The 17,806-nt window shown below is 46.7% G+C and overlaps 1 protein-coding gene across 2 annotated transcripts in view; it reads left to right on the forward strand.

Moving 5' to 3' along the window:
- Positions 1–17,806, forward strand: part of TENT4A (terminal nucleotidyltransferase 4A) — a 298,560-nt gene that overhangs the window by 135,300 nt on the left and 145,454 nt on the right. For both annotated transcript variants that reach the window (XM_069219701.1, XM_069219702.1), the window contains exon 7: positions 11,341–11,554. In XM_069219701.1, coding sequence (XP_069075802.1) covers positions 11,341–11,554 — 214 coding nt within the window. The remainder of the gene's footprint in view (positions 1–11,340; positions 11,555–17,806) is intronic.

Genomic DNA, 17,806 nt, shown 5'->3' on the forward strand with positions numbered 1-17,806 from the left:
CAAACATACATCTCGCTTCAATGGTGGAACAGTATAAATTTAAACCAAGGGCGGCCTTTTCAAGACCCAGTGCCACAATGCGTAATAACGACAGATGCATCCATGACAGGGTGGGGAGCACACCTCAATCAGCACAGCTTCCAAGGACAATGGGACATTCAGCAAAAACAGTTTCATATAAACCACTTAGAAGTGTTAGCGGTGTTTCTAGCTCTGAAAGCATTTCAACCCATAATAACCCACAAATACACTCTTGTCAAAACAGACAACATGACAACAATGTATTACCTAAACAAACAGGGAGGAACACACTTGACACAGTTGTGTCTCCTAACACAAAAAATATGGCATTGGGCGATTCACAACCACATTCGCCTAATAGCACAATTTATTCCAGGGATTCAGAATCAGTTAGCAGACAATCTCTCTCGGGATCACCAACAGATCCACGAATGGGAAATTCACCCCAAATACTGAACACTTACTTCAAAATGTGGGGAACGCCACAAATAGATCTATTTGCAACAAAAGAAAACTCAAAATGCTAAAACTTCGCATCCAGGTACCCACAACATCAGTCTCAGGGCAATGCACTATGGATGAACTGGTCAGGGATATTTGCGTACGCTTTTCCCCCTCTCCCACTTCTTCCATATCTAGTAAACAAGTTGAGTCAAAACAAACTCAAACTCATACTAATAGCACCAACATGGGCAAGGCAACCTTGGTACACAAACTACTAGACCTTTCAGTAGTACCTCATATCAAACTGCCAAACAGACCAGATCTGTTAACACAACACAAACAACAGATCAGACATCCAAATCCAGCATCGCTGAATCTAGCAATTTGGCTCCTGAAATCCTAGAATTCGGGCACTTAGACCTCACACATGAATGTATGGAGGTCATAAAACAGGATAGAAAACCTACCACTAGACACTGTTATGCAAATAAGTGGAAAAGATTTGTTTATTACTGCCATAATAATCAAATTCAACCTTTACACGCATCTGCAAAAGAGATAGTAGGATACTTACTACATTTGCAGAAATCTAAACTAGCTTTCTCTTCCATTAAAATACATCTTACGGCAATTTCAGCTTACCTGCAAATTACGCACTCAACTTCATTATTTAGGATACCAGTCATAAAAGCGTTTATGGAAGGCCTAAAGAGAATTATACCACCAAGAACACCACCAGTTCCTTCATGGAACATCAACATTGTCTTAACACGACTCATGGGTCCACCTTTTGAGCCCATGCACTCTTGTGAAATGCAATACTTAACGTGGAAAGTTGCATTTTTAATTGCCATCACATCTCTAAGAAGAGTGAGTGAAATTCAAGCATTTACCATTCAAGAACCATTTTTTCAAATACACAAAAATAAAGTTGTTCTACGGACCAATCCTAAATTTTTACCAAAAGTAATCTCACCGTTCCACTTGAATCAAACGGTAGAATTACCAGTGTTCTTCCCACAGCCAGATTCTGTAGCTGAAAGAGCACTACATACATTAGACATCAAAAGAGCACTAATGTACTACATTGACAGAACAAAACTAATTCGAAAGACAAAACAACTATTTATCGCCTTTCAAAAACCTCATACAGGAAATCCTATTTCAAAACAAGGCATTGCTAGATGGATAGTTAAGTGCATTCAAACCTGCTATCTTAAAGCTAAAAGAGAACTGCCTATTACACCAAAGGCACACTCAACCAGAAAGAAAGGTGCTACCATGGCTTTTCTGGGAAATATTCCAATGAACAAAATATGTAAGGCAGCAACATGGTCTACGCCTCATACATTTACCAAGCACTACTGTGTAGATGTGTTAACTGCACAACAGGCAACAGTAGATCAAGTTGTACTAAGAACATTATTTCTAACTACTTCAACTCCTACAGGCTGAACCACCGCTTTTTGGGGAGAGAACTGCTTATTAGTCTATGCACAGCATGTGTATCTGCAGCTACACATGCCATCTAACGGAAAATGTCACTTACCCAGTGTACATCTGTTCGTGGCATTAGTCGCTGCAGATTCACATGCGCCCACCCGCCTCCCCGGGAGCCTGTAGCTGTTTAGAAGTAGATCTTAAACATTTGTACATTTGTAAATCTATTACTTGAAACTTCATTATGTACATACGCATTCACTCCATTGCATGGGCACTATTACTAGCATACACAACTCCTACCTCACCCTCTGCGGGGAAAACAATCTAAGATGGAGTCGACGCCCATGCGCAATGGAGTCGAAATGGGAGGAGTCCCTCGGTCTCGTGACTCGAAAAGACTTCTTCGAAGAAAAACAACTTGTAACACTCCGAGCCCAACACCAGATGGCGGGATGTGCACAGCATGTGAATCTGCAGCGACTAATGCCACGAACAGATATACACTGGGTAAGTGACATTTTCCATATATATCTTTGTGTATATACATAATTAGTATATATTTGTTTGTTTAAAAAAAAAAAAAAAAGTTATATTAAATCTATAGCCATTTTATTGCAATGTTGTGTGATTTACAATGTTATGGGATGTTGCCTTGCTCTCTCATTGCATTGGGTTATTCTCATTCACGTAAAAAATGTTGGTACTGACGTCTGCACGTCGGCGAGGACCTCTTATTGCCTGTATGACGTCAGACGGCGTCGCGTGGGCTAATGGGACGTCCTCGTCGACGTGCAGAAGCTAGGAAGAAGATTTCCGTTGAATGCTGGCGCCATGGGAGTATACATTAGGTGAGGAATCCACAGGTAGCTAATGTATCCACCAGAAAAGTCGTTACCGAAGGTAAGTAACTCGTTCTTTTGGTTTTCATGGAGCTGTGGAAGCACATGCTTCACTGAATGTCACAGAATAATGTATTGAGCCTCTTGGTTAATACATTTTAAATTACAAACACCTTTGTCTTGTGATTTCCATAAAGTACATCAGCTTCACAATGTCCCTCACAGTGAGCTACGAGAGGCCATTGGCTTTTACCGGGTCCTGTAGTTCCTCAAATATACATAGGGTTGCATGAACATAGACGTAATGCAATTAGTGATCACGGTAGAATTGTGTGGTTTCCAGGATTTCATTCTGTTATGTCGATTGTCTAGCCAGGCAGTTATCAAACTTTTCCTTTAACGGCTGCAAAGCCCTGTTGATATTGGCACATGACTAGCAAACGTCAGCTAGTTTAAATGGGTAATGTTTGTGGCTAATGTCGGATTTGTATCAAGAAGTCTTTATCTTTCAAATGGTCATCTTGGCTTGATAATGCCCTGGTTTCAGACCAGACGCCAGTGATGGAACACTCCCCTTCTGCTGATTACACCATAAGCAAACGTAAAAAAAAAATGATTCAGTACAGACTGTCTTTTGGAAGAAGGTATTTGTACTCAGAAGGCTTATCAGTGTCCTAGAACTTGACAGTTTCAGACATTCTTTTTTCTGTGTTACTGTTGCATAGACAACATGGCAACCGTGTACTAATTATTAAAAATGCACACATGGCAATGTTTTAATAGTAGTGTAGAAAATCTAGCCCCGATGTCACTTCTGCATCTTTTCAGTGTGGCAGTGAAACAACTGTGCAGCAGTTTTCACCAGATGTTACATAGACATAGTACATGAGCAGTGTACTTGTACGCAGGTAATTTTAGCCCTAGGAGGACACCAGATGTAAATTTTTTTGCTGCAAGCAAAAACGTTGCATGTGAAAACTTCACCTGTAAGTGTTGTCCCCAATCGTCTACAAAGAGTGCTCAGTAAAAAAAAAAATGTCTTCCTTGTGCTGAGAAATGTGAATAAATAACTATTATTTGTCCAGCATGGGTATCACAAGCTTAATTTTCTCATGTCAGAGCAGTTTGAAAACTGCCAGAATGTTCGGACGTGCTTCGCCAGCATTTGCCCAGGAATTTTACACTTAACAATTGCTCACTGCATTGTGCTTGAAGTGTTCCATTGCTGATAACTACTCACCGGATGAATTTACATCTTTAATCACAGAAGCTCCCCTTTTTACACTTGCATATTATCCTACAAATGGAAGCTTTTGTGGAAAACACTATTTAATTATTTCCTTAACTTCTCACTGCAAATGTTTTTATATGTAGTCAATTTCGTTTAACTTTAACTTCCATTCATGTCCATTTAACAGCAGTTGCCAGTTATTTTTTTATAAATACATCTACACAGCATTTATGGAAAAGTTGGAGTCATTCGAACTGTAGCTAGTCATACCTCTTATGGTGGTCATCTTCCCTAGGGAGCCCTCATATTGAGCCAGAACACTGATGGATTTGAACAGTTGTGAAAAGGTGTTTTTCTCTTTTGGAGGAGGGCTGTGACTTGGGCTCAGTGCTAGCCTTTTCTGTTAAGGAACTCTTCAGAGCATTGGGGTACAGTATTACATACATCCTATTTCTGTAAAAGGCTGTCACCTGTTGGCATTAACCAATCACGATTTCTTTATGCACGTGATTATTCTTTTGTGTTTCACAGTGCTGGACCTTTTTTTCCTACTTAATTGGGTGTGGTCTTTACCCAGCACCACCACAGGTGGTTAACTAGCCTGGAATTATTTGCTTCCACTTGCTAGCCTGCATTCTCCTGTGCATAGTATGTGTATCTGAAAGTGCTACTATCATGTAACAGCAAGTTGCAGATTTACATGTCCACCTTCCAAGTGCTTAGTGCAATTCTATTTTTGCAAAGTAACATTGGCTTGATACATGGATCAGAGACTAAGGGTGGATACAAAGCTGTTATTTAAATTAGTGTTTATCCTGATGGACTTCATAAAACTTTCCACACATGCCTGAAGCCCAAATAGTCAAACATGAGGTGACAAAGCACATGGCAATTTACAACTGAAAAGGCTGCTATCCATAAATAACAGGTAAGTTACTTATTGACTTCTTCAGCATCACCCCCTTATTGTAACCTTCTGATGGATACAACTACCTGTGGATTCCTCACCTCATGAATACTCCCATGGCGCCAGCATTCGACGGAAATCTTCTTACTAGTCTCTGCACGTCGACGAGGACGTCACTGTCTCGCACGCGACGCCGTCTGACGTCATACAGGCAATAAGAGGTCCTCGACGACGTGCGGACGTCAGTTCCCTTTTTTCCGTGCATTCGAAACGGTTATCTTCGAGGGAGCAACTGTTACTCTTGCGGTTACAGTGTATATCTTGCTGCGTACTCTTTCTCTGTGGAAATAATGTCGCAGAGAAAGTCTGGATTTAAGCCTTGTCGTGAGTGTGGAGGCAAGATGTCGGTGACGGATCCTCATTCCGATTGCCTTTGGTGTTTGAGCTCCGACCACGACGTCTCGACTTGTGATTCATGTCAGCACATGAATCCGAAGGCCCTTAAAGAACGTGAGGCGAAGCTGTTTATGGCCAAGTCAAAGGAGAAGCATCACAAGAAGTCTTCTCCAAGACATCGGCGTCATCGAGACTCCCGGCGCCGTAGAGAATCTCGGCGTCATTCAAGGGAGGCTCGTTCCAGGTCTCCGGATCGGCGCCGAAAGACATGGGAGGTCAGCCCCACGGTGACGCCGCATCCTTCGACGCCGTTGCCCTCTCCGGCGTCACCAACTTCGCCTGGACAGGCGTCGGTGATTGAGGTATTGGAGCCTCAAGTGTTTTCTCCGGCGCAGGCGCCGAGGCCGGCGTCGGGGTCGCCTCCGAGACAGGCATCCCAGTATCCGGCTTTTCCCACCCCTGGAGCCGATAGTTCCGCATTCTTGAATGCGATGTATGCCATCTTCCAACAGATGGCTCCAGGGGGTGCTCCGGCTGGGCCTTTGGCCTTTTCTTTGGGTGATCCTGCGCCTCTTCGGCCGGCACCCTTTATGCCCTTTCTCCCGTTTGGGAACGTGGGCTCGGCGCCAGTGTCGGCGCCGGTGGCCGCTCCGGTGGCTTCGGAGGGATTGGCCCCAGGGATTTCCATCCCGTCGACGTCGAGATTTCGGCCTGTGACTCCGGTGGGTCCATCTGTTTCAGCTGCTCTTCAGTCGGCGCCGAAGTTACCCGTGGCGCCGGATGCGGCGTCGGTGGCTTCGGAAGATCGGCGCCGATCTCCGACTTCGGCGGAGGCATTGTCGACTCCGCGGATTGAGCAACGACTGCATTCAAGGAGGCGTGCTCTCCGGGTACTAGAAGAGCAGGAGTACCAACGAGCCCTAGAGGAAGGAGAGCTAGAGGACTCGGGTGATGGGCTGCGTGGACTGGAGTCGGCCAGTGGGCTGGACACTTCCCCTGAGTGGGACCTTCCGTCCCCGGGGGAATATACTGAGGAAGCTGCTTCCTTTCATACAGTGGTACGGAAGGCAGCTAGTTTTTTGGACCTGCCTTTGCCGGTGGTGGAGGCAAAACAAAACCTTTTGACGGAGGTGTTGCATCCGGCCTCAGCCGCGGCGGAGCCTCTGTTACCTTTTAATGACGCTCTGCTGGATCCGGTTTTAGAGGTGTGGAAGAGGCCGGCATCTTCCCCAGCAGTTCACAGAGCCGTGGCCAGGAGGTATCGGACGGCTCCAACTGATCCTGGTTTCCTATCTAGGCACCCTACGCCGGAGAGCTTGGTAGTGCAGGCCTCCTGTTCGTCCAAGTCAGCGCCTGGTTCTTTCCCGACGGTGCCTGGGGACAGAGACTCAAAAAAGCTAGAGGCGCAGTCGAAGAAGATTTTTTCGTCCTGCAGTCTGGCGTTAAAAGCCACTAATGCGACCTGTATCCTGGGGAGGTATATTCATGCTCTGATGGATGACATCTCCTCTTCGTTTACAGAGCTTCCCCAGGGTCTTTTGGATCTTGTCTCTGATGCCCAGGCTGCTGCGACCCAAATTATCCAGACGGGACTGGATACCACCGACTCGGTAGCCAGAGCAATGGGCACAACTGTGGTGGAAAGGAGACAGGCCTGGCTCCGTAACTCGGGCTTTTCGGCAGATGTACAGTCCACATTGTTGGATCTCCCGTTTGATGGGGACAAACTGTTTGGGGCTAAGGCTGATTCGGCCTTGGAACGTTTTAAGGAGAGCAGGGCCACGGCTAAGTCGTTGGGACTCCAAGCTCCTTCTTCCACGGCCTCTTCCAGATTCTTCAGGAGGTTTCGTGGATTTGGGCGTGGCTCTTCCTCCTCTTCCTTTCGGGGAAGATATCAGCAACCTGCCTCTTCCCATCCCTATAGATCTTTTAGGGGGAGGGGTAGGGTCCGCACCAGGGGAGCCTCTCAGCAGCACTCTGCCTCTTCCTCATCCTCTGGCGGGGTGCAGCAGGGGAAGCAGCCTTAGGCTTCCACCATTTCCCACTCACTCCTCTCCTGTAGGGGGAAGATTACAGCATTTTCTCACCAAATGGGAGACTGTTACGTCGGACACTTGGGTTCTCAGTGTTGTGGGAAAAGGCTACACCCTTCCCTTTCGGGAGTTTCCGCCCCTCATCCCGCCCCGCCCTTCGTATTGTTCACAAGAACACCTCCTGTTGCTAGAACAGGAGGTAGAAGTCCTCCTTTTAAAGGGCGCGGTGGAGTTGGTCCCGGAGCAGGAAAGGGGTCAAGGAGTTTACTCAAGGTATTTCCTGATTCCCAAGAAGGATGGTCGTTTGAGACCAATTCTGGACCTGAGGATCTTGAATTGGTTCCTCAAGCAGGAAAAGTTCAAGATGCTGACCCTAGCACAGGTGCTTTTGGCGTTGAACATGGAAGACTGGATGGTGTCTGTCGACTTGCAGGATGCTTACTTTCATATCCCGATACTCAAGTCACACAGGAAGTATCTCCGGTTTGTTGTGGGATCGCAACACTACCAGTTTGCGGTCCTTCCGTTTGGTCTTACTTCAGCACCTCGAGTCTTCACGAAGGTGATGTCGGTGGTTGCGGCAGAGCTCAGAAGGAAGGGGATAGCAGTATTCCCTTACTTGGACGATTGGTTGATCAAAGCCAAGTCCCCGGAGCTTGTGTTGCGTCATCTGCAGTCAACAACCCAGTTGTTGTTCGACCTGGGCTTTTCGGTGAACGAGCCCAAATCTCACCTGGAGCCCTCTCAGCGCCTCCTGTTCATAGGGGCAGTACTGGATACAACATTGGGTCGGGCCTTTCCTCCGCCTCAGCGGATTCAAGATATTCAGGATTTGGTTCCAATGTTTCGAAATGGAGCGGTAGTTCCAGTCCTCAAGGTCCTTCGTCTGCTCGGTCTTTTTGCCTCCTGCATTCTGTTGGTCACGCATGCTCGCTGGCACATGAGGGCTCTTCAGTGGTGCCTCCGAAGGCAGTGGTCTCAACACAGAGGGGATCTAGAGGGTACTGTCAAGATCTCCAGAGATGCTGCTGTGGATTTGAAGTGGGGGATTGCAAGCAACAATCTTTCACAAGGAAAGCCGTTCCAGCAGTCGCCACCAGTGGCCACAGTCATAACGGATGCTTCCACTCTAGGGTGGGGAGCTCATCTGGGGGATCTGGAGATAAAAGGTCTTTGGTCTCCAGAGGAACAGATTTTTCACATCAATCTGTTAGAGTTACGGGCTGTACGTCTGGCTCTCAAGGCCTTCCTCCCTTCCCTTCGTGGTCAGTCGGTACAGGTCCTAACGGACAATACTACCACGATGTGGTACATAAACAAGCAGGGAGGAGTGGGGTCGTACCTTCTCTGCAGAGAAGCTCTTCGACTATGGTCCTGGGCAAAGGACCATCGGATTTGCTTGATAGCAAACCATCTGGCCGGAGTCTTGAACGTGCGTGCGGACAGTCTCAGTCGCCACTTCTCGGCAGACCACGAGTGGCGTCTCCATCCAGATCAAGTCCGTTTAATCTTCCAGAAGTGGGGGTTTCCTCAGGTAGATCTGTTCGCCACTCGAGAGAACGCGCATTGTCCGTTGTTCTGCAGCCTTCAGTATCCGATGCAGGAAGCGTTGGGGGACGCGTTTCAAATGACCTGGTGCGGCCAGTTGCTTTACGCTTTTCCTCCCATACCCTTGATTCCTCGAGTATTGAGGAAGATTCGCCAAGACCGGGCTCTAGTAATCTTAATAGCTCCGGATTGGCCAAGGAGGGTGTGGTACTCCGACCTTCTCCAACTCTCAACGTGCCCGCCGCTCCGTCTCCCTTTCAGGGCAGACCTCCTCTCACAGTCGCAGGGGCAGGTTCTACACCCCAACCTCCAGAGTCTGCACCTACATGCCTGGAGATTGAACGGGGCAACCTGAGTTCCTTCTCTCTCCCGCCTGAGGTAGTGGATGTTATATTAGCGGCCAGGCGACACTCCACTAAATCTATCTACGCTAATAGGTGGTCTAAATTTGTTGCGTGGTGTGGAGAAAGGCAGATTGATCCTTTACATGCTCATCTATCGGACGTTTTGTCTTTTGCTCTATCTCTGGCGCAGAAAGGTTGTGCAGTGGCTACCATTAAAGGTTATTTATCGGCCTTGTCAGCCTTCATATGTCTTCCAGACCAACCATCTTTATTTAAATCCCCTATTGTTATCAGATTCTTGAAAGGTCTTCTAAATCAATATCCTCCAAAGCCATTCGTTATGCCGCAATGGGATTTGTCCTTAGTCCTGACTTTCCTTATGGGGTCCCCTTTTGAACCTATGCATTCTTGCCCCTTGAGGTATTTGGTTTTAAAAACAGTCTTCCTGATAGCTATAACATCAGCAAGGAGAGTGAGTGAGTTGCAGGCCTTATCAGTAAAACCCCCTTATACAACTTTTTATGGGGATAAGGTGGTGTTGAGGACCAAGGCTGCTTTCCTCCCGAAGGTTGTTTCACCCTTCCATTTGGCTCAGGCAATTACTTTGTCCACGTTCTATCCTCCGCCTCATCCTTCCAAAGAGGAAGAAAGACTGCACCGTCTGGACCCAAAGAGAGCGTTGAGCTTCTTTATCGATAGAACAAAGGATTTCAGGCTGGAGGATCAGCTGTTTATTGGATACGTGGGCAAGAGGAGAGGAAAGGCAGTCCACAAGAGAACACTATCCAGGTGGGTTGTTCTTTGCATTAAAATATGTTACTCTTTGGCAAAGAAGGATCCTCCTGAGGGCATTAGAGCTCATTCCACCAGAGCTAAGTCGGCCACTTCGGCCTTAGCCAGAGGTGTTCCTGTGGTCGACATCTGCAAGGCCGCAACTTGGTCGTCCCTTCACACTTTTGCAAAACATTACTGTTTAGATTCTGAGGTTAGAAGGGACGGCTATTTTGCACGGTCAGTGCTGCAGGATTTCTTGGTTTGACCATTTAGGCACCCACCGCCGGGCGTGGTACTGCTTTGGGACTCTATTCATGAGGTGAGGAATCCACAGGTAGTTGTATCCATCAGAAGAACGAGTTACTTACCTTCGGTAACGACTTTTCTGGTGGATACATTAGCTACCTGTGGATTCCTCACGGTCCCACCCGCCTCCCCGTTGCCTTTATGGTCTTGCCAAGTAATCCTTGAGTGCGCTCCTCTTGATCTTTGAGGGTGCAATAGATGTATATATATAATATATTTATATATATATATATATATATATATAGGTATATGTGTATATATCTTTATGTATATACTTGGTGTGTGTATATATTTTAAAAGAGAGAGTTTTATATATATATATATATATATATATATATATATATATATATATATATATATATATATATGTACATAAAAAGATTTACAGTTATTCATACAATGTGGTGTATTTTTACAATATAATGGATGTTGCTTTGTTCTTTCATTGCATTGCCTGGTTGTTCTCATGCACGTAAAAAATGATTGGTACTGACGTCCGCACGTCGTCGAGGACCTCTTATTGCCTGTATGACGTCAGACGGCGTCGCGTGCGAGACAGTGACGTCCTCGTCGACGTGCAGAGACTAGTAAGAAGATTTCCGTCGAATGCTGGCGCCATGGGAGTATTCATGAGGTGAGGAATCCACAGGTAGCTAATGTATCCACCAGAAAAGTCGTTACCGAAGGTAAGTAACTCGTTCTTCTTGCTGTCCACTCTTTGGCTGTCCTGATGGCTTTGTGTGGTAAGAGGACACATCCTTGGGTTTTGCAGGCAACTGGAGGTACAGAAATGGTAATAAACGGCGGAGCTGCAGACTGAAGGAGCTAGGTTCTAGTCTCTTGTGGGCTATGGAGTATTGAATACATGTCCATAGAATGTGTGCTGCCCTGGAACTTTATAAATTGTAAATGGTAGCGGATTCATAAATATATCAGTTTTCGCTCATCCGTTAGTTAAACCTTCTCAGTTGCTTTTTAATTTTAGTGCATTCTTTGTAAGTAATTCTGTATAAGTTGCCTTCCTGAATCAACCAAAATATATTTTGTTTTACAGTTACATCCAAGAATTGACGCAAGAAAAGACAACGAGAACCTAGGAATGCTTCTTGTTGAATTATTTGAACTGTATGGAAGAAATTTTAACTACTTAAAAACTGGTATTAGAATAAGGAATGGAGGTGCCTACATCGCCAAAGAAGAAATCATGAAAGCCATGACGAATGGGTATAGGCCATCAATGTTGTGTATTGAAGATCCTCTCATGCCTGGTAGGAACTGCGCTGGAGTTTCAATACCAGCAATGGTACAGCAGAATAGATTGTGGTGCTTATGTTAAGGATCTCGGTTGTGAATAGCTCATTCAGAACTATTTATGGTATTTCATCTGTAGTGTATTTGACAAAATCTAGAAAAAAAAATTCACTATAAAATATTTAGCTTCTGTAAGTCGGAATTCCAATATACAGTGGAAAATGTGTGCTGTCTCAGTAATCCACAAGAGATGTCCACAGAGGCTGTACAGCATTGGTAACAAATAGTTATCTAAATTGTAAATCTACAGGACTGACTGACCTGGGTACTTGCTGTTAAATGTTAACAGTACATTGCATGATGTACAGTAGAACCTTGGTGTTATCCCATTATACTTACCTGTACCCAACAACAGTCTCCTGTAGATTATCAATAAATTGGAGTTAACCTATTTTTCCCAACAGCAACCTCCTCCCCTGTTATCGCAGAAACATTTGTCTCAAATGTGTTGTGTAGAAAGTTAAATCTGCAAACGCAACAAATAAAGGCAGAACTAAAAGTAGTAGTGCCCCATCTTTGCTAACAATCTATTGTCCTAGCTTTCATCTCTTCATTTTTAACTGATAGACATCTAGTTGCATATTACATACCATAGAATTACCCCAAGTGTCACTCTGGATCCAGATATTTTTCTTGAGCAGTACCGCTGTTCCACATTAAGTGGTGTTGATCAGCTCATTGTCAGTTGACTGACTGCGCTGGGTATGGCATTGTGGGTCCTATATAGGCACCACCCCTGCGCTCTGACGTCAATTCTTATCTTTACATGCCAGCCAGTGTTGACCTGAAGAGAGCTACCCCTCAGTCCATTTTAGCTTTTTTTGTCTACTTTGTCCATTTTCTCAAGTTGTTTAACTCCTGGTGCACGGAGGATGTTATCGAAGAAGACCTGATCCAAGACCTGCGGATCCAGTCAATGGGTACTGTCTGACAGATCTTCACCTATTGTGTTTTTGGTGCCTGAAATGCGACCATGACCTAAAGTTGTGCTGAGTGTCTGGCCCTGCATCAGAAGGCTTTGAGGGAGTGGTCCCTGAAGCTGATGGGGCCTGTTGCTAGACCCTGTCCAAGTCAAGCTCACGGTCGAGAGGAAGGTCTCTGGATTGGTTCCCCCCCCGTCGTCCCACTCTAAGGTCTCAGGATGATCGCTTAATTTGAGGCATACGAAGAAATCCAAGGGCTCTTTGACTTCTGCTAGTTTTTTTAGCCAACAAGATGAGAGAGCGTCGTCGTTCTAGGCATTCCTCAACAGAGCCTGCATCTGGGTTTACTCTGCACCTCACCAAGTTTCTGTGAGCAGAGTGTCTCCTGCCCAATTTAAAGTTCTATGAGGTCACGCACCTAATTTTCTGGATGCTGGCGTGCCTTTGGAAGGAGTCCCTTTCTGTTCTGTGTCTTCAGCCTTGGCTCTGAGGAGCACTAATAAATCCATATCTGGATCTGGACTGGTGTTGGATGTACCAAGGCGACCTTCCCCTGAAGCTCCCAGTCCTGCCAGTACCCCCGAGCAGCACCATCCCCATTTGTATTGCTGACTCCAACACACAGCTGGTTGGGCATCGTACGGCAGGCAGGAGGCTTTTCTCATGAGACACTGAGCCCCTTTACTATGGACTAGGCTATGTTGAAGAATGGGAAGGGTCGCTTGACTCTACCAGCTCCAAGAACCTATGGATTAGTATAAAGACATGGGTGAAGCCAGCGGACTAGTTACTTATTCAGATACTGGCATGCTTTCTCCCTGCACTTTTGGCGGCAAGTCCAGAGGGGATAATGAGAAAAACAAGGAGCAGTCACCCTCCAGCCAGGACAGCCCCTCAGATGTCCTGAGGTGAGACCCATGCCTTAGAAAATCCTCCATCTTGGTTTTGGAGGATTCCCCCCAATAGGGAATAGGTATGTGCCCCCCACCCCCCCTCCTCCTCAGGGAGGAGAGGCACAAGGAGGGTGTGGCCACCCTCAAGGACCGTAGCCATTGGTTACTGCCCCCAGACCTAAACACACCCCTAAATCTAGTATTTGGGGGTGACCCTGAACCCAGAAAATCAGATTCCTGCAAGCTACAACAAGGACTACTGACCTGAAAGCCCTGCAGGGATGACAGACAACTGACTTGACCCCAGCCCTACTAGCCTGTCTCCAGACTCAAAGAACCTGCACAGCAGTTCATCCAGCAGGGCCAGCAACCTCTGAGGACTGCCCTGCAACCAAAGGACCAAGAACCTCCCGAGGACAGCGGCACTGTTCAGCAACAAAGAAGAAACTTTAAAGACTCATTTCCTGCCAGAAGTGTGAGTCTTCACACTCTGCACCCGACGTCCCCGGCTCAAGTCCAGGACAACCAACACCACAGAGAGGACTACCAGGTTACTCAAACAACATGGACACACTGAGTCGACCTCCCTGCACCCCCACAGCAATGCCTGCATAGAGGATCCAGAGGCTTCCCCTGACCGCGACTGCCTGGTAACAAAGGAACCTGACGCCTGGACCAAGCACTGCACCCACAGCCCCCAGGACCGAGAGGAACCACCTACCAGTGCAGGAGCGGCCAGCAGGCGTCTCATCCTCGCCCAGTTGGCGGCTGGCTCGAGAAGCCCCCCTGTGCCCTGCCTGCATCGCCAGTGACCCCCGGGTTGCTCCATTGTTTTCAATAGCAAACCAGACGCCTACTTTGCACACTGCATCCAGCTGCCCCTATGCAGCGGAGGGTGTATTTTGTGTGCTTGTCTACTTCCACCCCCGTGCTCTACAAAACCCCCTGGTCCGCTCCCCGATGAGGCAGGTACTTACCTGTTGGCAGAGTAGGACTGGAGCACCCCGTTCTTCGTAGGTGCCTATGTGTTGGGCCCTTACTCCAGTATTGGAACTTTCATAGACTCACATGCTTGAATCCTTCCCCGTTGTCGAGATGGGAGTCCCCGGTACATCAAAACAGCTATGCATATAGGCTACTGCAAAGAAAGGCCTAAGCCTTCACTTTAGTAGCCTATTCTCATCATGAGCAAAAGGACCAAAACAAGGCCCAGCCAATCAGGCCTCCCCTCCCTCTAGAACCCTCCTGAGGAGCTCCCTTCCCTCAGATTTTCTACCACACGTCGTGCTAGGGAGTCTCCATTGAGCCCTGCTCAGTCAACTTCAGAGAAGTTAATTTTCACTATTTTTATTCTTCATGAAAGATTTTTCTACAGCAAGTAAGGTCTCTTCTTCCCTTGCTGAAGAGAACGCTGCTTTGGAAAAATTCACCATGTCAGATAAAGAGAAGAAAAGCCTTTTCAGAGCCTGTAAGACCATTGGGGGAAAAAAGAGGTTTCACTCTGAAGAACCACACAGGTACTGTATTTACTGCCTCTACCCTGATCATGTGGCCAAAGACTGCAAGGTCTGCAGGACCTTCTCTAACAAAACCCTCAGACAGCGAGGCTAGATTACTAATTTAGCTCCAGAAACTGAAGTCCAGATCTAACCCAGTGTCTGGCTCTGACAGTGAGGGATCTACAACTTCCTCCAGAAAGCTACATAAGAGGCAGATCTCCTCAACCTCACTCAGAAGATCTTCCCAGAAAGGCTCACAAGAAATCCAAGAGGGTGTCCTCTAAACCTGGAAGTCCTTCCAGTTCTTCTCACAGGAGTTATGTTTCTTCAAAAAGGCACTCAATAGAAAGATTTATCTCCTCAGGGCGCAGCTAAACAGCCTTTTCTGAGCCTCCCACCCCACCTCCTGTGGTGAAACATCTTTTTAAGAGGCCATCTGGGAAATCTACGATGACATTCGACCAAAGGTATCTGCACAGCATCATTGACCGCTACTACTTGTACAATCTCTATGGCGTTGGTCTCTTCATCAACGATCGTGTCGGCGACGTCAACAGCGTTCATGGTCACCTCTCCTTCATCTATGATACCGCCTGTGAGACCATCGACGTTGGCTCTATCATCGCCGTTTTCCTCGTCAACAAGAGTTTCTCCATCAATGTCTCCGTCGACAACTCCTACCGTCGACGATGCCGTCGGGGATGCCGACTAGTGTACCGTCTACATTCCCATTGACTGTCATCCGTGTTGTCGACGAGGGTTGACACACAAGAAGTATCCTTTCCTTTCACCGTTGGCACTACCTCCAGGTAGTTTCAGCATGGTACCTACACATCTGCTGGAGCAAGAGGACTCAGATGATGAGGGACCTTTCAGGGTTGCTCATAGCCTGTCAGAACTGCACGTCAAGTGCCAGGATGTAGAGGACGACACCCAGCATGATCCGCAATCCCACCAGTATCCTTATCTGGAGCAGATGGTTTCCTTGCCAGGATTGCTCATAGCTGATCTACAGCTTATGTTACACAACTTCAGAAAGCGGTTTCCACCAGCTGGCTTGGAAGTTCAGCAACCTGTTGCATCATCTACCCCTGTCCATCCAGGAATCCAAACATCCCAAGGACCACACGAAACACTGGTTTCCATTCCTGTGCAGGATTTGTCCTTCTCTGAAGATGATAAAGAGGAAGGAGAGTTGCCGGACGCAATAACTGAATGGAATGACTATCAAATTCCCACTCCGTCCTCTCCCTCTCCGGTTCCTGTGGATTTCCTTTCCGGGTGACATCGGCGGTTTCCACAACCTGCTGGAAATAGCTGCTAGAAGATTTGAGTTGCCCATGCCCACAAAACAGATGGACTGTTTTTTTTTTTTTTTTCTACGATTTTAAGGAGCCTTTCAAAAGAGCGTTAAATCTATGCTGATTGTGGATTATATCTGGAATGAAGGCATTAAGGTTATGAAGAACCCAGCCACTTTCACCCCAGTTCTATCTTGCCTTGACAAGAAGTATAAGGCACCTGAAGATTCTCCGGCCTGTCTCACGGGCCATCCCAGACCCCACTCAGTAATTGCTCAGGCGGCTCAACTCATATTAAGGAACTCTTCAGCCCCACCCGACAAAGAGGGTAGGTGATTTAGATAATATAGGAAAACGTTTTTCGTTAATGGCTTCGCTTGTTGTTCGAGCTTCCAACTCTCTGGCTATCTTAGGCATATTTGGGCTGACCTTGCGCCTTATTTGAATCAACTGCCTGAAGACTCTAAATCAGAAGCAAAGAAAGTCTTGCAGGAAGGGGAGAGATCTTCTGCAGAAATTATAGACTGCACTATGGACATCGCTACTACGGCTTTCTGTCAGATGCCAGGTTCTGCTGTTCTTGGAAGGCAAGGTTGGCTCTGAGTGACTTCATAAGATCCTTGACCTCCCCTTTGATGGTGAAGCCCTTTTTGGGAAACACATTGATGATGCCCTTCAGTCAATCAAGACTGACAGACACAGCCAGGTCCCTAGGTACCCTGCAGTTTAAAAGGACAGCCTTTGCGAGGAGCTCGAGGAAGTGGCTACTCATCATACAGACCAGGGTTTCAGCAGTACAGATATCCTTCAGTCTCTGCGGCATCCCATTCCTTTCGTCCTCAATTCCAACAGAGAATGCCTCAACAGGCAGCTTATTCGAGAGTTTCCCAGAGAGGAAATGCTGGAAGACAACCAAAAGACGCAGGCTGTAGACAATGACTTGCTATCGTCTCCGGCTACAAACCTTAACTTGTTTTCAAAACTAGGGGGAAGGATTTCCCTCTACTTCCACAATTGGCAAGATAACATCAGACCAATGGGTCCTGAAGCCCATACAGTTTGGCCATACCATGGAGTTTTTACACTACCCCCCTACGAAGCCCCCCCCCCCCTTCCTCAAAAGGTGAAGCACTTGCATCTGCTCAAGCAGGAGGTTGAGTCCATGCTTCACAAGGGAGCTATAGAAAAGTTTCAATATCTGGAGAGAGGAAAGGGTTATTACTCCTGATTCTTCTTAGTCCAAAAGAAACAGAAAAGTTGGTGCCCAATTTTAGACCTCAGGGATCTCAACATTTATCTAAAAAAACAATCATTCCGTATGATCACCTTATCAGACAATACTGCCCCTTCTAAATTCATGGGATTTCATGGCCACCCTCGCTTTACAGGACGCATATTTTCATATCCCTATTCATCCCTCCCACAGAAGAGATCTCCGATTTGCAGTAGCCGGAGGCCATTACCAGTTCAAAGTCTTGCCATTCAGCCTGAAGTCGGCTTCCATGATCTTCACCAAGTGCCTGGCTCCAGTGGCAGCTTTTCTCAGGAGGCAAAACAATCAAGCCTTCCCGTATCTGGACGACTGGCTGGTCA

Source organism: Pleurodeles waltl, chromosome 2_2 (genome assembly GCF_031143425.1).
Source record: "Pleurodeles waltl isolate 20211129_DDA chromosome 2_2, aPleWal1.hap1.20221129, whole genome shotgun sequence".
Lineage (NCBI taxonomy): Eukaryota > Metazoa > Chordata > Amphibia > Caudata > Salamandridae > Pleurodeles > Pleurodeles waltl.